The 25874-nt window shown below is 37.3% G+C and overlaps 2 protein-coding genes and 1 non-coding gene across 5 annotated transcripts; 2 read left to right on the forward strand and 1 right to left on the reverse strand.

Annotated features, from left to right (window-relative positions):
- Window positions 1–815: 815 nt before the first annotated feature.
- fyco1b (FYVE and coiled-coil domain autophagy adaptor 1b) lies at window positions 816–19004 on the reverse strand. 2 transcript variants are annotated; one of them, XM_086176202.1, is made up of 18 exons: window positions 18939–19004; window positions 18100–18190; window positions 17782–17888; window positions 17125–17250; window positions 15463–15569; window positions 14478–14621; window positions 13364–13460; window positions 10811–13225; window positions 10300–10392; window positions 9641–9759; window positions 9225–9392; window positions 8972–9112; window positions 7158–7360; window positions 6749–6890; window positions 6013–6114; window positions 5155–5365; window positions 4903–5012; window positions 816–4713 (listed from the first exon to the last, which is right to left on the reverse strand). In XM_086176202.1, exons 2-18 carry the CDS (start codon window positions 18158–18160, stop codon window positions 4638–4640), a joined length of 4422 nt encoding a protein of 1473 aa, XP_086032328.1. In that variant the 5' UTR covers window positions 18161–18190; window positions 18939–19004; the 3' UTR covers window positions 816–4637. The 2 variants fall into 2 exon arrangements, with proteins under 2 accessions (XP_086032328.1, XP_086032329.1); XM_086176203.1 differs by lacking the exon at window positions 18939–19004 and having other exon boundaries at window positions 18100–18916.
- LOC147217601 (chemokine XC receptor 1-like) lies at window positions 8846–25874 on the forward strand. 2 transcript variants are annotated; one of them, XM_086176205.1, is made up of 3 exons: window positions 8846–8891; window positions 22419–22447; window positions 23884–25874. In XM_086176205.1, exon 3 carries the CDS (start codon window positions 23889–23891, stop codon window positions 24969–24971), a length of 1083 nt encoding a protein of 360 aa, XP_086032331.1. In that variant the 5' UTR covers window positions 8846–8891; window positions 22419–22447; window positions 23884–23888; the 3' UTR covers window positions 24972–25874. The 2 variants fall into 2 exon arrangements, with proteins under 2 accessions (XP_086032331.1, XP_086032330.1); XM_086176204.1 differs by lacking the exon at window positions 8846–8891 and adding an exon at window positions 22139–22175.
- On the forward strand, window positions 19648–19831 carry LOC147217602 (U2 spliceosomal RNA). Its single transcript, XR_015109014.1, has one exon. It is a non-coding gene; the product is annotated as a U2 spliceosomal RNA (small nuclear RNA).

Genomic DNA, 25874 nt, shown 5'->3' on the forward strand with positions numbered 1-25874 from the left:
ACAAGCTTTCTTATCAACATCAATCCCCTCTGCACATACACAGGTGTGTGCACATTGAGCCACAGCTCTTGTAATGGCAGAGAGGAGAAAATAGGGAGGACAAGGTGTGGAAGGAAGGAGCAAGGGGTTGTTTGTGACTAGATTTACAATGAGATCATTAACCTTGACAAACAGTAGCCTCTAAAACACAACTACAGTCTCTAAGATAGACACCTTGCAAGAATCACACACACACACACTCATGAGCGGTGGTAAGCGAGGAGAGACGATAGCAAGCCAACATGCAAAAACACAACTTGGTCAAGCTCATTTGATCATCACAATGATGAGGCATTTGTGTTGTGTGTGATGAGGCTGAGTCCTTGTGTTGTGTTTGCTGCAAAAAAAACAACAATATTCTTCCACGATGAGATGGATCCAATATTCATTGCAGCACAATTAAATTAATTGTAGGGTAAGACAGCAGAAAGCCCAAATGGCCATTTTAGGATTGTTGTTTTGCTTGGAAAAAAGCAAAAGAAAAAAAAAGTTTTTAGTCTCTTAACATTCACCTGAGGTTGAATCTTCATTAGGTGGTAGAGCATCTGTGAAAGTATTCTTTCTTCTTCTTTTTGTTTGCTATTTTGAATATCTATACATGATTCAAATAAATGATTAATTATTACATATATATATTAACTTTAAGTCTGCAATTGAAAGGTTAAACATCTAAGACAAGACTATTACCAGTTACTGGTCATGATAATCTGCATACAATTAATGTGTTAGAGTGAGAAATACACTTCTGCAATTATTTGAGACAAAGCCTTTGTTTATTTATCCATTGTCTAATATCCATTCCAATATTTAGTATGTAAAGATTTTAAATACACAATGTCAACAATCATGGCATCAGTGAATTGCAATGTCTCTCTGGCAAATTCAAATGTAAACATCTATATAATAGTACTATGAAAGAGTTAAAAAAAAATCAACTGTTACAAATGCTGTATAACTATTGTTTCACAAAAATTCCATAATGTAACCGTCACATTGTAAAGCCTTTCAATGGAAGCTTCAAATTGTATTTCAGTACATAATAAATTAAACAAATATTTCCCCAATTTATTTGGCAATATATTGCTCTTAAGATATGTATAAAATTGATTTTATTCTCTTTATTACACTTATGCTAAGAAATGACTTGTGCTGAAAATTTGATACATTTTCAAAGACTATAGCTGTGGACACAACTTTGACTCCATTTTGTCCAGAGTGAGACTGTGACCATAGTTTTCACCTGGATAACGCATATCATCAAGTTAATGAGAAATGTACTACTGCATGCCAATACTTCTTTGTCCAGCAATTCTGAGTGTTCCAGAACCCAGCGGTAGAATTGCCCCATAACATTGAAAACGGTACCTACAGCACTCCATCATACTATTCCACAGAATTTCATAAGAGACATCCTTGGAAAGTAGCCCTGGAAACTGAACATATTCGATGATATGAGACACCAGTTCACAAGATGCTTGAGCATTCCTTTGTTTCCTCCAGAGAGTATATGTTAAGGCCCTGAACTGGTACAACAGAACTGGGCTCTGGTCAAATGATCATAATTTGGTCACTTGGTTTTAGTATCCAGCAGTTCACCTGCTTCTGAAACTTCACTTCAAGCATACCATCTGTGCATTTTTTTTTTTGGCTTAAGAAATCTTAACATGTAATAGTCTCCTACATGCTAATTTAAAAGTTTTAAAAGAAACTCTAGTTACATATGAAGAGTTGAATATTTGAGATGCCAATCAGAGGAGCTAATGGAGAGATCTGCCCTGACTAGTTTCGATCACTGTTTGTTGTGAATCACAAAAAAAGAGTATGTATTGACTTTCTATGGGTAATCCAGTATATGAGCCTTCCTTGAGTCTTTTTTGAGTCTAAAAACTCAGAATATCATCATCATAACTTCACAAAGAAATCTCAGTCGCAAAAGTCTCCAAAGCCCTCATCATACTCTCCAGGCGCCATGGATGTACTACCTCAGTAGAAGTTTAGTTGCACCCCTAGCAGTTTTCTAGGTCATCTGTCAAATGTTCTATACCACATATTCTATGTCAGATATGCTATGTCCAGATATTCTATCTCTTTCTTACTGAAGAAAGAGACTTCAGCGGCCAGACAAACTTAATTGGCCCATTGTTGGAGTGACAAGAAAACAACAGTTGTGTGTCCAATACAACAATGATCAAAATGATTTAATGAATCAACTGTCACAAAATATTCAACCAACATCTAAAAAGAGTGAGATTTTCTTTCCCCCAAACTGGGATTAAGATACTACTTTGGAGACAATAGTTTATTTACTGAAAAAATACAGTACATACAGTTAAGATATTTTAAAGTGGGAGACATACTGTACACTGATGAAAGCAGGGAATTCATCAGGAATACAAACCAAGTGATATCATGAAGAAACCAAAGGACCTGCACCAAAGTAATAAACTGATCATATTTGGGTCTTAAAAGGGTTAGTGAATGTGAATTTGCTCAATATTAAGGCTGGTTTAGCGGATGGCACCAGCCAAGGTAGACAGTCTGAGTGTTAACAAAACAGATACTTACACAGAGGCTATTTCAATATTGAATTGAAAACAAAGATCTATTTACATTTGGAAAATGATTCTTTCAATAAAATCATGTTTTTATTGTGCTTGTCTTTCTAAAATCCAATGTGGCCTTATCGAAAGGCTTCATAGATATCATGAATAGAGCATTCTTTATGTGTCATGAAAAATCATCCCTGTCAAAACATTGCTGAATATTTCAAGTGAAGCTCAGAGCAAATACAAAATAATTAAAGCACTGAAACTTAAATATTGATGAAATCCCTTCTTTTACCCATTTATGGGGAATGTCTTAGTGTTTGCATACATAGAAATCACAAAAGCACAATATGAAAGCCACTTCCTTCAATCATTAGAAATCCCTGCAATAAATAATTTTTTATGTATGCTTCTGCATTTTTTTTTCTCCACAAAATCAATGCTTCTTTTTCTTTATTTTTAATCATATGACAATAAACCTTCTTGCTATTTCTGTAAAGGCAACAATAAAAGTGTATCATTGTGACACTAGTTACGAGAAACTGAGGGCCCTATTTTGACGACCTTCATGAAGTCAAGGCCAAACACATTCCAATATTTTGAAAGTGCAAAATATGACTGCAATTGGACCTCAACTGGGTTATCATTAGTCCCTTCAATCAATTCACCTGTCTGTTTTTTGGCAAGACGAAACAAATTCAAAGGACAGCTCTCTTACTCTGCAAGCAGTAAGTGCCTTGGCCTCACACTATTTCTGGGTGAATTGGCATCTAGGTTGCATTGAACCAGGAAGACAACAAGTGATATGGTCCTGCTGGGACAGGACTAATCATTGTATTTGCAAAGAATTTACAACTGGGCACATTATATCTTACACTAATACACAACTCACACAACATCGGTGTCATAGAACCCAGCACATTTTCCAACTTTTATTTTGTGGAAACAAACTTTAAATCGTGAGAGCTTTCATGTTCATGATTACATGTCTACTTTTGCAGCAGGACTCTGTTCATTGGTCTTACGATCTTCGTTCCTGCATTTAGATTCTTACCACACAGGTGGTTTTGACAGTTTGTAAAAATGATCACTGCTTTCAGTGAAAATTCATGAAACAAATCATAGGTCTGATTTAGTTGCTTCTATAGCGTCAAAAATAGAGCCCTCAGATTTTCCCCTTAATAATAGCCAATAGTACAACAGTGTCACATCACCATGTGAATACAAATAGTTTGATTCGCAAAATAGTTTTCCTAATTGTAACAATACATAAACTTCTTCAGTTAGGTTCTTCGTGGTAACTTACCATTTAGGCAAAGTAAAGTGAAACGTCTCTATTAAGGCTAAGAGCAAACATACTTCTAAGAAATCTGCATGTTTTGCTTACATGCTTTCCTTTCCCAAAAAAAATTTGTGTGTGCCAACATCCCAATGTTAAGATAAAATAAACCTTATAGATTCTTTATTGACTACTGATGGAATCAATCATGAATTATTAAAATTGTTAAAATCTCATCAATTGTCCAGTCTGATGTACTTATTTCTACATTATGTCTGGAAACCTCTATAAAAATAAAGTGCCTGTTCACATTAGTGAACATGATTTTCTTTTCATACCCCCCTTTTGTTTTTTTAAAAGTCGATCTCACGTCGTGCAACGTGGGAGTTTTACTCACTCTGAGACATTTTAAAATACAAATAATGTTTGTGGAATTTTGTTGTTTCGGAACTTCAGTGGACTCTGGACGATTTACATTAAGCTGAATGCACTGTTCCCTCTAAGACGTGCATTTGCGCAATCGCGCACTGCTCCAGTGTTCTCCGTGCACAGCAAATCTATGCTGCGCACAAAATAAAATCCAAGCTGAACTGTAAATAAAATAAATTTGTTTAATCTATTTACAGTTCAGCTTCGTTGTGTACGGAGAACACTGGAGCGGTGCACGACTGTGCAAATGCGCGGCTTAGAGGGAACAGTGGCTGCATGTCTAAGCTTGAACACCTGCCTATTGTATCATTCGTCAGTTTTATCCCTGTTAAGACCAGTTCCTCTCACAGATGGTCAGTACCCTTGCAGTCCCCAGGATTGTCTATCGTGAGATGATAGAGCACTTTCTTTGAGATGAATCTGATGAACAGGAGAGAAAAAGGAACATTTGTTTTACATTTTACATTTTTCCTTTCTGTTTGTTTTTTTAAATACTGAAGTGTGGCTTCCAGCAAAAAGTGCTGTGTTTTAGATAAAAAAAAAAAAAAAAAAAAAAACACAAAACTTGCATGACACTGACCAGTGTTTTAACATTCTAAGGTAACTAACCTGGAGAAGGAGTTGTCAAAAATCAGAGTGTATTCCCCAGGGATTCTGACTTTCATTTCCCCTTGAATTGTCTCCTTATGGGAGTTGCAGCGAGTTAGTGGAATCAAGACCTGGCAAAGGCATAGGAGAGTTTTGTTGCATATGCATAAATTAAATACTTCATTGTCAGTATACAAAAGCCGCTGTATTACATGGTGAGGGAATCACCAGAAGAAGAGCTATTTTCTCTCTACACAAATGGCAGTGTCTCACCTTAGCCTGCTCAAGTGGCATCTCTGTGCTCTCCCTGTAGACCACACTGAAGGAGATGCTCTTCGGTTCAGAGGTGAATGTCCAGCAGACAGTTGAACCAGGACTGCTCATTGTAATGAGGACGGTACTGTAACAGCTGGATTTGATGAAAAGCTCTCGGGGGCTAACCCCAAACCGGGAGATGTCAATCAAAGTGAAGTGGACGGAGAGCCTAAAGCAGTGTAAATCGGGATATCAGGACTATAGACACCTTACTGTGTTGTATATTAGCATATCTTTGTTCATCATAGAGTTCAGAATCCAGAACTACTGAATTATCATAGAAATTTTAACACTTTAAAATCAAAACTTGAGAACAAGAAGGATAATAATAATTATTACAACAAAACAGAAACCAAACAACAAAATGATTCATCTTACTCTTTTCATACCCTCCATTTAATGCGAATTCCAGGCTACATATGGATGAAATGAAAGTTCTAATTTCAAAATAAAAAATATGTCCATACAATGACATACGGTATAAACATACACAACTTGATGCTCTGGATTCTCAAATGACATGAAAAAAAGTGGCTTACAATCTTTTACAATCTTATTACAGAGCACTCTTTGTCTGAACTTTGGAGGGTTGGTCAAACAAAAGCAGCAAGTTGAATGAATCCCCATCCATTCTGAAAATTGCAATCTTTTCAAACTTCACTGTATATACATTTTACACACTTCATGGTGACATGTTTACTTCACTTCATTTTCTTTTCTTCTCATCTTTTACTTTTTTTAACATTTTTTTTTTCCTTACCTCAACTTTTAAAGTGTAAAGTGTGGTCATGGTTTTAACTGCATGGGAATACTCACGTGACTTCCCCAGACTTTAGTAAGCAGATCTCTGCATCCTGCACTGTGGAGCTGAGGTCCTCAACATCTGACGCAATGTTCTCTCCACTGGCACTGCTGCTTCTGGAGAGAAAAAATGAAAACATTTAGTGCAATAACTCAGTTGGTAAAAAGAACTAAGTGAGCAGTCACAAGCAAAACTGCAGACCACTGATTTAAGTATGAATAATTTGAAAATAAGTTGTCTTTTTTACCATTTGAGATTTGAGCTTCTCATGAAGTGTTAATCCAATTAGTCCGATGAGGAAAATATATATATATATATACATTTTATATTACACTCTTAAATATATTTTCAACTGCTGAGGCATACCATAATATAATATGCGCTTTCTTGAAAAGTATAAATTATGAAAAAGTATAAAAAGTAGGGAAATTTCTTTTCTGCATTTATCCCATAATGGATGAACCATGAGCAGTTGGCTGCCGTCTATCAGCGGCAGGGGAGCATTTAATGTCTTGCTCAACAAGACTTTTACCCAATGGGAGGAGCCGGGAATCGAACCAGGGACGTTCAGTTTCAAGAATGATCACACTACCCCCTCACTACACCCCCCTTAAATTATTCCAGTCAATATCATCTCTCAGTTGTAATCTGTTCCTATTGTTAGTATTCATCTCCTCTTGTTTTTATCTGTACCGCGGACTGTCTGCAAGAAGTATTTATTCCCTGCCAGTTAAGAAGTGAGATACTTACAAGTGTGCCGCCCCCTGCTGTCCATGTCCAGGGGTGCAGGTGGTGGCAAAAGAGAGGGAGTCACTGTTGGAGACTCCACTGACTTCCTCGTCCGTGATAATATCAAAAACACCATCCTCCTGCTTTTCATCATTGTCTGCACCTACAGAATGCAGGCATACTAGTACTTGTCTTCAAACGTACTGTTGTATTCTGTACTGGTAACAAACTTGTGTGCTTTTTTTTACCCTGAATAATTTGTCTACTTTAATTTCATTTATACAGCCCAAAAACAAACTGCTTATTTCTAGGACTGTACCAGCTGTACAAGGTCAAACACTCTTACATCTGACATGCAACGGAAAAACTGCCTCCAACACCAGGTTCACAAGGGAGCAAACAGAAAGATTCAAAGGATTTTGTATGTCACCTAAAACGCTGGTCCTGGGTTGATCCAAAAAATTACTCGATGGTGTGACAGGTGTTTTGGAAAACTCATCCTCCTGTGGGTGGCGCTCAACTACTGCACTGTGTTGGTTATAGCAGTCTCTGCAGCAGCGCTCTTTGTTGCCACCCTGCTGGGTGCTCACTGTGTTGCTACAGCAGTAGTAGCAGAAGGGACGCCCACACAGTCTGGAACAAGAAATAATGTTAAGTAAGCTGAATAAAAAATGTCTAATTATTTTAAATGTGGATTATCATAGCATAGAGGCAGGAATAAATAATATGCCAGGGTTACAACAAAAGTCTGTTTATCTCTCAGGAAAGACAGAAATAGTGCAAAACATGGAAATGTTTAAGATGTTTAAAGCAAATCTATTTGAAACAATTTGTGTGTTATAAAGTCTCTTGTTGTTTGGTTCAATAACGTTTTTCACACAGCTCCTCTAAAACCCGAAAAAGGTTATCTATATTGTTCAGCCCCACAGTCCATGTCTTGATGTCTGGCAGTTCCTGTGTAATTGTAGGGGATGAAGGGAATCTCCTTTAAAAAGGATCTGATTATGTAACTACTTGACAATTTGAAATGACAGAAGCCTGATTTAGAATGGTTGATTTAGAAACATAAATGAATGCGGGATCCACACATAGTTTTTGTTAAATTATTTGTTTGCTTATCCTGTTTCCTGGCAAAATCCTTAAATTATGTGTGAAATATTGTGGGGATTTTTACTTTACTAAATCTGCTGATCCATTTTCTTTGTAATATATGCATTCTTTGTTACTTTCACAGTTACAGGTTCTATCTATGTTTGGCCCTGATTCAAATACTACATGTAGTGCAATCCTGCTTAAAATGAATTCTATACTACAATCTTTCATTTTGACCTCAACATCTAACTGAAATTGTATGACCAGAAATGTCTAATTTTCATACTTTTTTTAAATGCCATTATTTCCTCTGCTTATGCTGAGTTACAAATGTAGTCTTGTGAACAATAGAAATTGTTCAGTTATGTGCCATTGCACTGGCTTTACTTTGAATAACATAATTGAGACCAAGGAAAAGAGAGGTACAAATTTTTTGAGTATTCCTCAAGTTTCTGCTGAAAAATATAATGCAATGCCTTTTCTCCACACAGAAGCATTTTAGAGGTTTTTACTTCTTTTTGAACAAGCTGTAAACTCAAATAAGGTCACCAAAATGCTTACAGTGTAAAGTCCCAAAAGCAAAATATCTGATCCGGTCTTAAAATTCTTAACGGTCATTAAATGTAGAATTACTGGGAAATTAACAAATGAATATTTCGACAAAATGAAAAAACTTGCTGATCCTTAAGATTTTGGAGTGAGTTGAAGAGGGTAACACTTTGTTGAGGATGTTTTACTTCTGGACTGGGTTAGAGTTATGAGCCTTATAATGGGAAGTGGCATAGAGGAACTAGATAGAATACAGGTTCACGCCTCTTGTGACATTTGACAATCTTTGTCATTTTGTAATATAGGGAAAGGAAAGAGTGCTATGAACAATATACAAATTGTTGAATTGCAATTGTACCGTAAAAGGCAATTGGATTGGGTCAGTGAGTTGTTTGCATAATAAATCAAATTGCAAGAAACATAGTTTAAGATGAATGAAGCCGAATGACTACGAATTTGACTCTGAATTTTTTTTCAGACCGTAAGGACTTCTAATACAGTCTTGGAAACTGTATCTGGGCTGGTGAGTAAAAAAAACTGTTATACCAATAATGAAGTAGTAGTGCTACCAGTAGTGACATTAGTTGAATTGGTCCATCTGACCTGCAATTATACTTGCGAAGCCACCAACTGAACTGGCTGTGACAGCCAAGACAGTAGATGCCATCCCTCTCTGTCTCCTCATCCCGCAGCTTTTGCTCAAACTCAAGGGCATCCGTCTTCTGCCACAGTGCATCTTTGTCCCTGCAGACAGAACACTCAAGCATATTTGTGTATGCAATACAATCTGTCATGGATGAAGCAACTCGGCGGTTATTGGTGCAATGCAACACGCTAAACATACAGATGCTTATACCTGATAAGTTCTATCAGCCGTTCTTCCAAATTTATTTTAGTGCGATAAAGGTCATCAAGTTCTGCAGCCGTCTTAAGATCAAAACTCTGTTTTTCCAGTTTGACCTTCCGTAGATGTTCATTCAACTCCTGACAAGTCTGCTGAGCTGCTGCTCGATCCTCCTCAGATCTGTGTACATACCAGGGTTGATTTGTTATATAAAAACACAGGGTTTTGCTGGTTGGACTTTGTAGTCATTTGCATGCTTGGATGGTTAAGACAGCATGAAATAGTTAACTAAATCTGCAAGGCACGATACTATAAAAACATAAACAAGACCAAACAAATATTCAAATTTAAATACACAACATAAAAAAACGCATCCCTAACAGCTTTAATTTGGTCCAGAATGTATGATTACAAATACAGGATCTCACCTTGATAAATTCTTTTTCAGAAGGATTATCTCGTCTTCTTTCTGCTGGATGAGATTTTCCAACTGGGCCATCTGGGTGTTTTTTTCCACAATCTGTTGGCAATATCTCTGCATCTCAGACTGCAATCGGTACAGATAAGCAATATATTATTTGTGTTCCAGTGCAATGCTTGTGACCATTCTGATTATTTTATTGCTATATTGGTATTCTGTTTTTGCATCAAAACATAAGAGCAGCACAAACTCTATTATTTGTGCCTTGTAAGAGCATCATATAATTTGGTCTGTGTGTAATATCAAACCACAAGTAAAATTACCCTTCAACTGTTTGAATAAGTTGATGAGGGTTAGCCATAAGAAAACCAAACTTTACATGGGATAATTCCGGTAATTCTACTCCATTTTGCGATGACAATTACTTAATCGTTTTAATAATGAACAACAATGTTCAGATTGGCAGGGATAAATTGTAAAAGTGCCAAACAAAGGCTTTCTAGCTTTCTTCCACGTGTCCAACATAATGAATAGAGAAAATCCTTATGTGCACCTCTTTAATGGTCAGTTACATTGTTTTAGTTTCTAAAATTTTAATCCCTATTAATCACTTAGACCCTTCCCAAGCCCAGCTTTAAAACTCCACGTGGCACATTATCTTCTCACCTCTAGCTGTCTGAGTCTGTTTTCCAGGTTGGACACTTTCTCCTCTTCTGTTGCCAACTGCAATAACCCCTGCTGTAACTCTTCCTTCATGCACTAAATGATAATACACAGTATAAGCCTAAAGACTGAGGTTTTATCAGTTACATTGCAGGAAAAGTTACATTTTAGATATTCTGCGTAGCGATGATGGCTTACAAATGTCGATCATGCATAAAGTCTATCCAATGATATTTAAACACTAAGAAGTGACAAGGAACACAAACTTATTAAAGAGGAACTGGATTTGTTAATAGTAAAACAACATAGAAATATATTACAACATTACAAAATGTACTTAACAGATAAGGTAAGGTTCCACTGATCCCCTCCTTCAATTACAGCAATAAGGTTTCTCTTTGGAATAAAATGTAAAAGACCAGCTCACAGGTGAAAGTAAAATGACTCCCTGGTTTCTAAATATGTAAATATGTTGAAGCACATATGCTCCTGAGCTTATTAGTTTCAGACTGACCTGCAGTTGGCTGCTATGGCTGTCGGCTTGGCTGCTAAGCTGAAAATGGAGTGCCTGAATCTCTTCATGACTTGCCACCTGCAAGGCTTCAGTCTCCTGCTGGGCTTTGCTCAGCTCTTCAAGAAGCTTCTGCTTGTTTGCCAACAGGGATTCCTCATGACGAAGCTTATCAAGGAGTTGCTTGTTTTCCTGATGTAAATGTTCCATGCAAGCACTCATTCTTTCTGCCTCATGTGTTGCCTCCTCGTCCAGCTCTGTCAGCTTGGTTGATATCCCCTCCCAACGCAAGCGAGCCTCTTCATTCTCAGCTGTTAGCATACACACATGGACACCCAGCTCAGCCATTTCTGTATTGGCTCTGTGGAGCGCCTCCCTGGCCTCAGTGTTCTCAAGACACACAGATTCATAACGAAGCTTAAGCTTATGCAGCTCTTCTCTGCTGACTGTCACCTCCACAGCAAGACTTGCACGAGCCTGAGCCTCCCCATCTCTCTCACGAATCAGAGCCTCTTCTCGCTCCCGGGACCGTAATATCTCATCTACATGCCGCCGATTTAGTTCCTCAACTTGACTTTTGAGTTGTTCCGCTAACACCCGGAGGTCCTCTCGAGAAGCCTCTGTCACCTCCTGGAGGGCCTGAACTTTAATCCTTTCCTCACTTCCAGCTAGAAGCTGAGCCCTGAGCTCAACCACCTCTTCCCTCAGCTGGTGAATTTCCCTGAGGTTGAGTTCTAGTTGAGCCTCAGCAATTATCAGTCTGAAAGGTGCCTCTTTTACTTCCACACCCTGATGCTCGACGTGACGTTTCAGCATTTTCTCATTACTCTCGGCGGCTCCTTTTTCATCATGAAGCTCCCTTTGGCCCTCCAGCTCCTCAATTTTAGTCTGAAGAAGTTCACACTTAACTGTCTGATCTCTGAGGTTGGTCTCGGTTTCATCAATTTTTGCAAGTAACTCTGCTTGACTTCTTTGGGATGCTGTGAGGCTTTGGTCCAACTTTGAAGCTTTGGCAGTTAATAAGTGAAGTTCCTCTTGGGTTCCAGATACCTGTTTTTGCAAAGAGGACTGAGCCTCAAGGAGCTCCTTGTTTTCATGTTCAAGTCTCTTCAATTGAGAATCAGATATGTCTTTCTGTAAAATAGCTTTTTGGAAAAGCTCTTCCAAACGCAAGGTTTCATCTAAAAGCATCTTCTCTCTGTCTTCAACACATAGATTTGCAGCCTCTATCCTCCCTTTCAAATGTTTCTCAGATGCCCTCAAAGAAGCCAGCTGATCCAGCAAGGTTGTCCTGCTCATTGACAGTTCTGCACAGCTCTCTTCCCTGTTTTTAATAGTTTGGGCAAGCTTTGCATTTATCTCTAAAAGGTTGCAGCATTGGGTTTTATAGTGCTCAATGTTCTGTGATTGATCACAGGAACTGACTTCAGTATCAGCAAGTTTAGAAATCAAGCTCTCTTTCTCAACATTTAGTTTGTCCAAATGCTCCTGTAGATGCTTTATTCTTTCTGAACTGAGAGAAATTTCGATCTCTTGTTTTTGTAGAGTTTTCTTTAAATCCAAGAGCTGACTCTTAAGTGCTTCATTTTGACTACAACTGACACTACATCTTTGCTCAATCTCATCCCGCTCTTCCTGTAGTCTCTTCTTTAGTTCTTCTGCTTGCCGTTCTCTGCACTCAAGTGAGGATTGCAGATCCTGAAGCTGGGCTCTCAAGTTTCCAGTCTCTTTCTCTTTCAGTGACAATGCTCCTTGAATTCTACCAACTGCACCTTGGAGCCCCTCCAACCGTTTGAGGGCACCCTCCCGCTCATCAATAGCCCCGCATTTTACCTCAGCCAGTTTCTCCATGCTGATTCTCAACTCTTCTTCCCTGAGTTTTAGTTCTTTAGACAGGTGCTCAGACTGCTTGGTCCTGTCCTCAGCTTCTCTCTTGGCCTCCAACCTCTGCTCTTCTGCTGATTTGAGTTTGTCCAGGAGTTCCTGGATTTTCCTGGCAGAGTCAGTGTAGCTAACTGTTTGCTGACTCTTTTCTTTGAGAGCCTCATCTAACTTTGAGATGAGCTCCATATTTGTTTTCTCAGCTGCTTCTAGTTGTTCTTGAAGATCACCCGTGATTGCTTTCCTACATGACAGATTTTCTCTATCTCCAATAACGATGTCTGTGCAAGTTGTGATTTCTGAGACCTGCAGGTTACAAAATCTCTTCTGAGCAAGTAACTGGCCTTGAAGGCTTTTGACTATTTCTTTCAGCTGATTTGACTCTTTATATAATTCCTCAACCTGTTTAAGAAGCTCTTGCTGTCTGAGCTCTGACTGGTCAAGTTCGATTCTGAGATTCTCTGCAATGCTGCAAGGAGAGAGCTCTTCCAATTCTCCCAGTACACTTTGGCTTAAGTCTGGCAAAAAGTCTTGTGTCTAAAACAAAATAGGACAAGAGTGTTCTGAAATGATGGTTATACTTGAAAGACAGATAACTCAAAGACTAAATACAAAAACAAAAGGAAAAAACTGTGAGTGTTCTTTACAGAGTATTATATACATTTCTGTGTATACCTGCGTATGAGAATAGTTGCTAACCAAACTATTAATGCTGGAGAAGCGGCTGGGAGGCTTCCAAATGAAAGGTGATGAGCCAGCACCTAATGTCCGCCTTTGGTAAAACATAATAAAAACATATTGTTAATTCACAATATTAAGAACTACAACCAAGAAATAAAAGCAACATCAAATCATAACATTGAAATTATTAAGACCATGACTAACAGATATGTTTGTTAAAATGGATTACGCTGAGATCTTATTACAATAATCAACATTGAGAGAATATTTTCATGATTGAAAAATGTGTGTAAATTACTATTTACATTACACAACTATTTGGCATGTACAATTACACTTCAGTTCATCAGTAAAATATAATTTGAAAATATTGGAATTAAAAACTATTTGACTATTTGTTACCTCTGAATATGACAAACAATATTTAAAGCAGCAAGAGAAAAATATTGGACTTAAAAACTATTTGACTATTTGTTCCCTCGGAATATGACACACAATATTTAAAGCAGCAAGAGGAAGTATTTCTACCAATGCAAAATGAAAGTGCTTTCCGATAATATATTGAGCATTATGGTACATATAGTCAGTTGCTCTAACTGGCACATGAAATTTTACATCGTATTATGTCAGTAATCTGATTTCACCGATCTCAAATAACAATTGCTATGTCTGTGCTGATTTAACAGTCCATGTTTCAACTTACAGTATTTGACTTAAATATCCCTCCTGAGGTGGGTTACTTTAAATTAATGAAAATGATGCTTATACACAGACACATTTTGAAACATACTTAAGGTAAAAAAAGATGTGAAAGAGTGCTTAGATGATTGAATATTACTTGAGTTTGTGAGGAAGCTAATAATACTACATTACAATTTGACATGAGTGGCACAACATTCAAATTAATTTGGGCCTCAGATCAATTAAAAAAATCCAAGCACAGGAGGAAGTAATATGTATTTCATCCAGTACCTGTCACTGAATGGGCATGTACTAAAAACTGCTACAACCCATAGAATGAAGAAAAGTGTATTTAAATGAGTTCAACAAAAAAAATCTTGACAAGTGAATCATAAGGTTATAAGTGAGATAACTTTACATTAAATACCTTGCAAATGTAGGCCAGTCTGCATCAAGATCATAACCTCTGGCTGACACATCAAAGTGGATCTGGTTGAGCTCATAAAGGTGGTTAATTATGTCAACAGTAAGGTTGGACTTAAGAAATGGACTTCGGGCATAATACCAGTCACTGCATAGAAAACAAAGAAACAAATAAATGCAATAACATCTTCTCTATTGCTTGTCAAGCGATATACTTAAGTGTTACTATTACTAGTATTATTAAACTTGGGCTGGGAAACAGAAAAGTCAAGATCAAACAGAAAAACACATGAATTGTAAGACGTGTAAGAAAGCATTAAAAAAATTAAACATTGAACATCAGAAATAAAACAGGTGCTTTATCACTTTTTAGCCTGGAAGCTATGCAAAAATACAAGTACACACAGACAAATTTGCAAACTATAATAATAAGCTTGACATAATGATGGCTGGGTGTTTCAGCCTTTCTTTAATTAACTTTTTGCAACAGTCGGTGTCTTGTTAAATCGATATGATCATCACACATAGGCATGCAATCAACTGTTCAACTGATGAACACTGCTTTGGGATTACTTTGTCATTCTTGGTCCCAAACACTTAGCCCAACACAGGCTACAGAGAGCCATGGGACAACAATGTGGTTCAATGTTTTTTAACAAGCTCCTGATCCCTTAAATTACAAAATGGAAAAGTACAGCACAGAAGAATACCCATATTCTATAAGTGTTGATTTCTGGTTTCTGAAAAGATTGAGGAAATGAGCACGGGATAAAATTCTTAACAGAGAGCTCTATACCTGCTATGTTTGATGTGAAATCGAAATAATGCATGAATGAGGAAGAGGATGCATTTACAATTGAGACAAAGGAGCCCTGTTCCCATGAAACAATAGACTAATGGCTTAAAACATGACAGTTGAGGTTGTGTTAAGTCTCATATGGGATGAGATATGTTTGTTTGTGTTTGTGTTTGTGTGTGTATCATCTGACCTTGTAATCTTCTGATTTATAAGACACTGCTGCAGAGTGTCTGCAAGACGTTGATGAACAAGACAGTGGCGAATGAAGGCTCTTCCTTTCCCCAATGATGTTTTTAACTGAAAAAAAATGCAAAAATATAGAGAGCAGTTGATATTTCGTTACACACACACATTCGCCTACCTCAATATGAGTTGACCTATGACTATTATTTGTTAAGCTAAAACTGACAAGGAGTATTTTTTGGAAAAATGGCAACAACAGAAACTGATGTTTCACAGACTTTAGTAAACAAAAAGTGGTTTAAACAAAATAAAATGAAATTAAAGCTATCTCGTTTTCAAACGCTTCCTCTGACCAACATTTCAATAACCAAATAGATGAATCTATGACCTATGGTAAAATAAGTTATTATGACGTAAATTTGAATTCATTTAAACTTGGCAAAGTATAAAAGGTCATAAATGCATAGTATTTCTTTATCGGCTCAAACTGTGACACATCGACAGATGGAGGGTTTTATTTGGGCTAGAACTCTAACAAATCTACCATAAGGACACCAGCTGGGGGGTCCCCTTACTAATTCATCTTGACCCACAACTGTAAAACAAAAAGAGTCAAATATAATCGAAGCAATGTTTTACATAACTTCATTCTTTCAACATGCAATTAGCGGTCGTCTGTTGAGAACAGAATTACAAGGAAAACTGATGTAAAACCTGCAAAGTCTATGAACAATACCCAGTAACCAGTAGCCAATGACTCAAATAACTGGACTCAAATAAGACAATAAAATGTTTCTTCTGAAAATGTAACACATATTTATGGTGAGAACATCAGTCTTATTCGAGAAAAAAAATCACAAGAAGGAAAATCTTTAAGTCATAGAGACTCTCTTAATTTTCTACACTAAATATCACTCAGTTTTGTACATCAAATGGGAAATATTAAAATGAATGATCAATGTTTTAGTAAAATAAGAGTGTAGGACATGGTTGTTCATCTAATTAAACAATAGATAAATTTTTTTTGGAAGGTAATAGACTTTATTGCCACGACACATGACACAACATGACACAACTAACTAATGGGCCACTGATTTATTGCCTTGTGTTCAGCATTTTGTTGGTGTTAGACACAAAAGACAAAAAGACCCTATTTGGATAAGGGGGAGGAACTAAGTGATAGGGAAGAGGAGGTTGTTGGGGTGACACAAACACATACACAAACACAGGCACAATGAAACAAAATGTTTGCTGGATGTCTTTTTTTGATAATCAGCGAAGTCACCACCTGTTGGCCATTATTAACAAAACAGCTATGTATCGTCTTAAAACTTGCCAGAGCATATAAAGTCAATACTCTATGACTATGGATATCTACTTAACTAAAGTCATTTATCTACGAATCTCACCTGTCTAGAGTCCCAGGATATCAAGTCAAGAAGAAATAGTACATGCAGGTGCAAGATGGCAAGTGAATTTACCGCATAAAGTCCTATCTGACTGACGAGAGGATTAGTCCCATGTTACACAGTCGGTGTATTTGTGTCTGTGGTTGTTTTGCATGTTAGGACTGTTCTGACAGACAGAGGGTGTTTTGTGTGTGTGTGTGTGTGTCCTGCGCGTGCACGCATGCGTTTGTGTATATGTGTGTGTGGCAGAGGGGAATTACCTCAGGAATGGACTTAACAAAACGGATGCCATCATTAGCTCCTTTAATCTTAATCAGGCAGTCGCAGAAGTAATCCCAGTAGTCTCTCCTATGCCCAAGAAAGGTTGTCTTCTCTTTCTGGTCAAACTAGGAAACACATTTCATCTTACTGTATAAATCAAACCCAACACAAAATGGAAACCTTATATCTCATTCTGACAGAACTGTTTTCCTTTTATGTTTTAATTTTGTAACATTTCCCCTCTGATCAAGGGTAAAAATAAATCCTTACTTTAAAAAAACCCTATCCACCTGCAATTCTTTCAACCTTTTATCATAAGAGATTAAACTTTTTTTGACATTAGGATGTATGACTTAATTCTTCGTAGACTTAAAAAATGAAAGTATCAGCTACTAGTAAGTTACAACTGATGCAGTATTGAATCCCAACTGAAAATAACAAATTTCGACCAAATTCATATTAAAACTGCAAATAAGGATGTAATACTTTCCTTGTTTGATAAATTGGAAAAAATTCTTTCACTTCAGAGATTGCTCTTTCTCTGGGGTTAGAGATAGAAACATCTGTTTTCAACAATTATCCTAACACACTTTCATTAACATTGAGGTAACATTGCCAAAGCTCATTTTATAAATGCACTGATTTTGGCACCACACCTGTAGCAAGTATTCTAGTTTGTAGAAAAACTTGTGCAGGTTCGCACTGTCATCCGTTATAGGTTCCCCACAATTCTGGTGTTCTTTAGCCAACTCTGTCACTGCATCTAAAAAAAATGACAGCAAAGGTATATTCAACATGGTCATTTTTATTTCATGGGGTAATACATCTTTGATATTTGTAAAAGTGCAAAGTACAGCCAAAACATTTTACATACTCATAGTTCTGAATTTAATGCACATTCCAAAAATGCTACAAAGAAATATGTGTGAGAAACAGACAAGATAGTTTGCAGCATGTGTGAGCAGCTTAATTACCATGCAGATCTCTGATTATCCTCTGCAGTTGATTATCTCCGATTGATGATGAAGAGGCCATGTTGGGGCAAAGACCCAAAAAAACGTTCTTCTGTCAAATTAAACCCAAGACATTCTCAGCATTTTGGCTGTTAATTTTTGTTTTTTGAAACACAAAAAATTTAACACAAAAATAACTTCTCATGAGAACAAAGGATGTACATCACGAGTAACAACAACTTGAACACAGCACTGATAACAACTAGATACATAAACAAGCAAACAAAAAAAAAAATATATTTTTCGGAATCGATTATATATTTTTTGCAAAATTATGAAATATCTAATGGAGTAGGAAATCAGCACACATTTATAAAATTCATAAAAAGTGTTATTTCAGAAATAATCATAGCAACAAAACGACCCAAATTATAAAAATGATGACAGACTGGAAGCATTACAATGAGGAGTTGATGAATAAGTTAATACGTCACAGTGGAGGAAACTTTAGCTTTATTTCAACGTCCAGGGGGCTTTGACACATTGCCACACGGGTGGCGCCTGAATGTTTGGAGCGACCGTGACCGTATCAGAGCACACCTTTGCTTGGTGTTATCTGCAGCTTACGACATGACGAAAAGTTAAGTCTTTCGTTCACGAATGACAATTAAAAGGCGACAGAATGCAGCATAAACACCGATGTCAGCTAAAAAAGAACGCTAATTATAGAACATGCACCTGCATACTGCCCTTCGCTTCTTGTTTTACTTAATCTTAAATGTCACTAATCATGACAAACCGGTTGTTAAAAACAAAGTAACAAAATCGTGTAAAATAAAATCGTAAAATGACGGACGTACTTGTAATAAAATCGTCCACAGAATCCACTTTGTCAACAATTCAGCAGAGACGTGCTATTATTGTGGGCGGGCCTGGTGGATGATTGACAAGCATCCGCACCAATCGGAACGCCCTAGTTCGGTTGAAACGTAGAGGTTAAATATACCGCAACCTGATAACCGCTTCCTCATGCTTTGTTAGACGTAAGAGGATATAGAGGGATTTTTATTTTTTCTAAGCTCATTCTTGGTAAATGAATAATATTATTGAGATGAAAACTAAAATCATTCTACGACCGTTTTGCCTTACTGAACATATATCTGCACTATATTAAAATGTATGAAATATATCCACAATTGTAACTGAATGCAATTTTGGTACAATTCGTATAGGTAAGATGCATATTTGTAGAATAATGACTGTGGACACAGTCATTTTGAATAATTAACCATATATGTTTACTTGCAATCTGCACAGGCGCAGACACTCTGTAGGCGGGCTCATGTCTATTGATATGAATAATTATCACCTGTGCCCTGCTCTTCAGTAAAATAACTAAGTGCTACTCTGATATCTCCGGTCGTCTTTTACGCAACACACAACAATATTCTTTAATCATTTCTTCTGGTGGGGGACAACAACTTACACAAACCACAAAAAAGAAAATCAACTAATTCCATATTTTGTATTTTCATTATTCATTTAAAGTAGATATCTAGATATATATAGATCCCTTCTCTGCCTTTTGGCTAAGATAGTGTGGTATCTGTTCTTATCAGTTTAATATCTGATATGTCCCCTGAGTGGGGGCTTTATATTACTTTTTGGAGCAGGAAGATGGAACTGGGATTTGTCCAGTCTACTCTGCGCATTTACGGGGTATTGCAGTATCTCCAGGTGAGGCGTGGGCGGCGTGGCACAGAAGGTAATTGTCTAGAACTGAACATTCCTGGTTGGATTTCCGGCTCCTCCTAGTGTGTCGAAGTGTCGTTGAGCAAGACACTGAACCCCTAATGTAGTGGTCCCCAAACTACGGCCCCAGGGCCGGATAGGGCCCTCCTCCACATTTTGCCTGGCCCCCGAACAATACCAGAGATGCATTATGACCTTTTTATTCCAACCTTATGCAGTCTGTGCCTTATCTGAAACCCCTCCCTCAAAAAAATCCTGGACACACCCCTGTCAAATCACATGGAATAATGGCGAAAAGATTAGGTAAGAGAAAAATAGATTTAGAATACAGGGTATTTAACCTGCAGTGGACAAACCATTATTTTTTTGGTGAATTCAAAGAAAAGGCTGTTTGTCTCATCTGTCAAGAGATGAGATAAAGACATTATTCATTAATAATGCTATTATTTATTTTCTGATTTTTTTTTTCCTGTCAAGATCCCAGAAATTGTTAATTTTTGGTTATGTGTGGCTTTCTGGAAAACAATAAATGTTGACGTTTGGACACCGCTGCGATCGTCACACTTTTTGTTTCAAACTTGCCTGGCCCCCCCGACAGAGAAGGGAAAAGTTATTTGGCCCATGCAGGAAAAAGTTTGGGCGCTGATGAACATTCATCCATGATGGGTTAAATGCAGATAATGAATTTATCCGGCCGATGTCTAACAGAGGAGTATTTTTGGTCAGGGGAACCAGACCATGTTGCACGCTACTGCCTGGTGGCAGCGCCAAAGAATCCGGCTCCACTGGGCGGCGACTGTTGCCTCCCGGTATGTAAATCATTCAGGAACCCTGCATCATTTGTCTGGACCTGCTAAAAAATGTGAGGGCTGTGGTTTTCTTGGGAACCACTTTACTTGAGTTCTGAAGCTACCACACTCCACCCTCCTGATGATGAAGGACATCAGCACACTTCAACTCAGGTAACAGGAGCCTTGCGTCAAGCCCTGGCTGAGGATGACCCTTCAGGAAGCATTGTTGGTGATGCCCAGATCCCATCCATAATCCCTAACCTTGGGACCATTGATCCTGAACAGTTCTGGCGGGACCAGGACAACGACCCTGCTCTCTCCTGTGTGGCGATCGATGGAAGCTGGTGACCCATGGTCAGGGGTTTCAATACTAGACACAGAGACTTAAGCTCTCTACTCACAGTGGACTATGAGTCCACTGGGGCCTCCTCCACTGCTGTTGGAAGACCACTAGAGGCAAGAGAAATTGCCTCCAGTTGCTAGTCACACTGGGTCAACCAAGTTCCTTCAATGGCTTTGAAACTCGGTTCTTCTGGTCAGGATGGCATTGGGATGTTGACCTCTTTGTCCATCACTAAGACACCTGCCCCTGCTGGAAAGGACCAAACCAACATCCGCATGCACCCATGGAATTTGAGGCCACCAACATTCCGGGTCATGGAGAGGATCTGGCTACTGAGGCGCAGGTGTGGACTGACTGCCTGGAGAGGAAAGGGGTCTTTTGCCCAAGCAGATGAGCCACTGGGTTGAGCCTTGTATTGTCCCGAGGAAACTGGGGGATGTTGTGTACAGTCATACTAGTGAAAAGGAGTCGTGCAGCCCAGCACAGAGAAAAATTGGCCCCATACCAACCCCTAATCAAACCAGAGAGCGAGACTTGATACTGTCCACCAGAAGCAGCCCCCCCCCCCCACCAACAGTAGTAGTATCGCATCAGTTCCTCAGTCGTAACCAATTTCTGTTTCTTGTCAAAGACATCCCCATATCTGCTTCAATCTTGAATTACTTTGTCTATCTTGTACCCCATATAATTCCTATTTAATGGCCGGGCTTTCTCTAGTCCCCGGAGCACCATTGCATACATGAATGTTGGAAAATTGTCATCCAAAAGAACCAAGATGTTACATTTTTGTGATGTAAACCCAATATATTCTCTGTCAGTTAAAAGTTTAAAAAATACTGCCAAAAAACAATTAATTATTTATTATTATCATTTATAATAATTTATAGAAAATTTAATCATTTATATATGTGTTATTTATCTATAATGAATTAATAATTTTAATCATTTCCCAAGCATCGTATCATGAAAGTACATCTCATCTCATCTTATTTAATCTCAAAACGGTAAAATTTGAGCAATTTTTTTGTAAATGCTCATGAAAGATTGGGCCGTCAAAATGGTGCCTGTAGATCGAAACCACGTCACGCAGGCAAGGTGTGGAGTTTTTGTTCACTTTTTGGGTTGATACTTAAGGTGTACTTCCAGTTTTGTCTTGATATGTAGATTTTTTTGATGGAAACGGTCAAGTGACAGGAAATCCCTTTGCACAGGTACAGTGAAAAATATATTTGTAATATCTATCATTGTACTTAATCATAAACTTCGGTTTTAGTTTTCCGGGGGTGTTGGGATTTTGTTATTTAGACTATTTGTTACTTTTTTAATGTATTTGCATGATGGTTTAATTTTTTAAATATGTCCTTGACATTTTAAGTAATCAATGTATTCAAATCATAAGGGTAATATAGTTGCCCAATGTAGAATGTTCATCTGTGTTTGTGCTCTTTTCACAGATCCAAAGCATTTGCTACAATTTCAAAAGGTAATCTATATTTTATTCATTTTTGTGAATAGCCAATAGGTCAATACAAGTCTGTTATTAGTTTAGTACATAATCTCCACTGACAGCACTTCCACTAGTTTATCACAACACATGGATGCTGAACTCTTATTTGAAATTAGTTTTGGCTTTCAGTCATTCGGTAATTGATGTAGAAGGAAATGAGAACTAGAAAAAGAGAAATTGTCATTAATGAAAAGTATTAAAATGAACCCCACAAACTGAAACCTTATGATTAATGGATTTTTATTTACTTATTTATTTATTTTCAGATTTGAGGTTTTAAGGTAAAACTTCTGTGCTACAAGTAGAGTGGTAGAAAGCACCACTTGTAGACTGCAGGAAATATCTCTATTCCCCTTTTTTGTTTTTGTTGTTAAAGAATTTTTGAGTTGTTTTTTTTTTAATGATAAGATTATTCATACAAAATTGCCCATGACACTTTTTTTTTAATTTTAACCTTATTTAACAAGGTCTCAAGTCAGTTGAGAACAATTTCTTATTTACAATGATGACCTGACCAAGAGGCAGCACAATCGCAGATAAAAATCATGGGAGGTAGTGGGTAAAAAAAAAAACAATAAGAGAGATACAAATACATAATATTCAAATACAAACTGTTCCCCTGTATGTTGTCAGGCACTTAAACATTTATCGTAAAGAGACCCTATTTCTATATGGATAGCCATCCAGATTTTTCCATATGATTCCATAACAAATTTGCAGATTTTTTTGGTTTTCTGTTTTGTTTTATTTTGTTACACAGCCTAATGTCTTCATCCATAAAAAGCTGGAAAACTCGCAGGAGGCCAGTCAAATCACAAACACATACTGGACATATATAGTTCCGCTTCAATTACTTTGCACTGCACTAAATTTTGCTTTAGCTTTTACTCTTGAGGAAGTCTTTCCACCTACTCCAACAGTGCATTTATTAAGTTTTGAGACAGTTTTACTAGTATTTTTAGTTAATTTATCACTGTGCATTTTTCCAGTGATAAAAACAAATGGAAATTGCATGCAATTGGAATTGCATGCATTTTTCAGTGGGGAAACTGAAGTGAATGGACACCTCATCAATCAAAAAATAAATATTTTCTTTATTTTTTTATTCCCTACTTCTATGCCTTGAAGACATGGTCAGACTGTTTTTGTTGCTTGGGGATTTTTTGCTCATTCTGGCTCAGTCATTAGTAAAATGGTACTAGTTGGCCCAGTAGCCGATGACCATAATGTAAAGATACAACTTTTTTGTATCAACTAAGGACACTGAAACACATCTTCTGTAGATTGCAATGAACACAATTTGTTGAGACGGGGATGATTTTAAAGCAGTTATCACAGAATAAATACATTCCTGCATCGAAACCCTACTAAATATAACCTGTTTGTTTTTCTTATATGTTCCCTTTTTTCAGGTGAAATGGCTTTAGCTGAAGACTCTAGCATCTCTCCAGCCACAATCTATTTTGATCCTGACAATTATTCATATTATGATTATGACAATTCAACTAATGATGAGATTTGCAACAAAACAATCATTATTCAGTTTGGTGCAGTATTCAACCCCATTTTCTTCTCCATTGTGGTGATCCTCAGCCTGCTTGGAAACATCCTGGTCATTATAATTTTGGCCAAATATGAGAATCTCAAATCGATCACCAATGTTTTCATTCTGAACCTTGCAATCTCAGACCTCCTCTTCACTGTAGGTTTGCCCTTCTGGGCCTACTACCACATGTATGGATGGAATCTAGGGGAGCCTGCATGCAAAATTGTCAACTTTATCTTCAGTGTTGGGTTTTACAGCAGTGGCATCTTAATCATGCTGATGACCATTCACCGTTATACAGCTGTCATTAATCCTCTGTCTGGGATTTTGTCTGCTGCAGGTATTTACAGTGGCATCGCTTCTGTTATTGTTTGGACAATGAGTATGTTGGTTTCCTTACCAGCATACATTTCCACAAAAGTCCTGCAACAGAATTACTGTGAATATATTGATTCTAACTGGAGTTTGTTTGGAATTTACCTGCAAAACGTTTTGTTTTTACTAAATTCACTGGTATTCATATTTTGCTATTCAAAGATCATTTGCAGGTTATTGAATTCTCCTGGCCAAAGAAGAAAAAACAAAACCTTAAAGCTTATTTTTACTCTAATGGTGGTTTTCTTTTTTGGCTGGTCACCATACAGTATTGTAATATTTCTAAAATCTCTGTATTTCTGGACCAATACTCCAGTAGACTCAGACATATCTGCAATAATTTGCCAAAATTATAAACAACTTGAATATGCCTATCATGTAAGTAGACTGATTGCCTTCTCACATTGCTGCTTGAACCCCGTGTTTTATGTGTTTGTTGGGGTCAGATACAAAAACCATTTAAAGAAAATGCTGAAAAGCTGGAATCACAGCACCCCGAAGCATAACAGGAGCACCCATAGCAGACAAAACCGACTCACCATTACATCATTATCAAGTGGGGAAGAGTGCTCTTTTTAGTTCATGAACAGGGCCTCAAACACTGATGTCTGTAACAAAATGATTATGTATGATTAAATATACTCATTTTATAATGCAAATATAAGCACAAATGTGAGCACAATTCAGAAAACAAACAACAACAAACAAGAAATGGCAAATTTTACAGGTATTAGAGAAGCCAGACTTCAAACATCCAAGAAATGAGATCACATTAAACCTCTGTTAAATGTCTTTAAATTGACTATTTGTTTATTCACAGGTTCACAGACCCTTTTAACCTTACCTGAAAGCATTTCATGGCCTAACTCCATTTTATGGACTAATCCTGTTAGTTATTTAAAGAGACACATTTTCAAGATTCTTTAATAACTGTGGTTTATTTTTTTCTTGTGCTTTGGCTCTTTTTTGGTTTTGGTGTTTTATGTTTCTTTTATATTTTTTATTGGGAGCAAGGCTGTAATTTCTGGCTTTGATAAGTGATTAATTAATATTGTAAAGCTTTTGAAAACACATTAGTTTGAATTTTCATTACCATCATATGTGCATAGTTGGTATCATCTGTATACATTTTGAAATATGTACATACATGAATGGGGATTTTTAGTCCAAAATTAAGTATGGTTACCTACTCTCTAACTGGAGAGTGATTGTGCCTTTAGTTGTTTTTGTTTGTGTATCAGAGTGACAGCACGCCAGATTCAGAACAGTTTCAGAACTGTTGACAATTCAATATTCTTAACTGTAAAAAAAATAATAATACAAATCTTGTTAATTTGTGCATATTTGACAGGAATTCAAGCGCACAGTAATTCAAAAGCTGCTTTCACTTCCTTAAACTCTGGCATGGTAGATCGGTATTCTACCCTGCATCTGTGTTAGCATGTTCCACATTTCTGTTTTGGTCTTCGTGTACCCATTGAA

This window comes from Fistularia commersonii, chromosome 28, assembly GCF_037954325.1.
Source record: "Fistularia commersonii isolate RoL2024-O1a breed Wild chromosome 28, RoL_Fcom_v1.0, whole genome shotgun sequence".
Taxonomy (NCBI): Eukaryota; Metazoa; Chordata; class Actinopteri; order Syngnathiformes; family Fistulariidae; genus Fistularia; species Fistularia commersonii.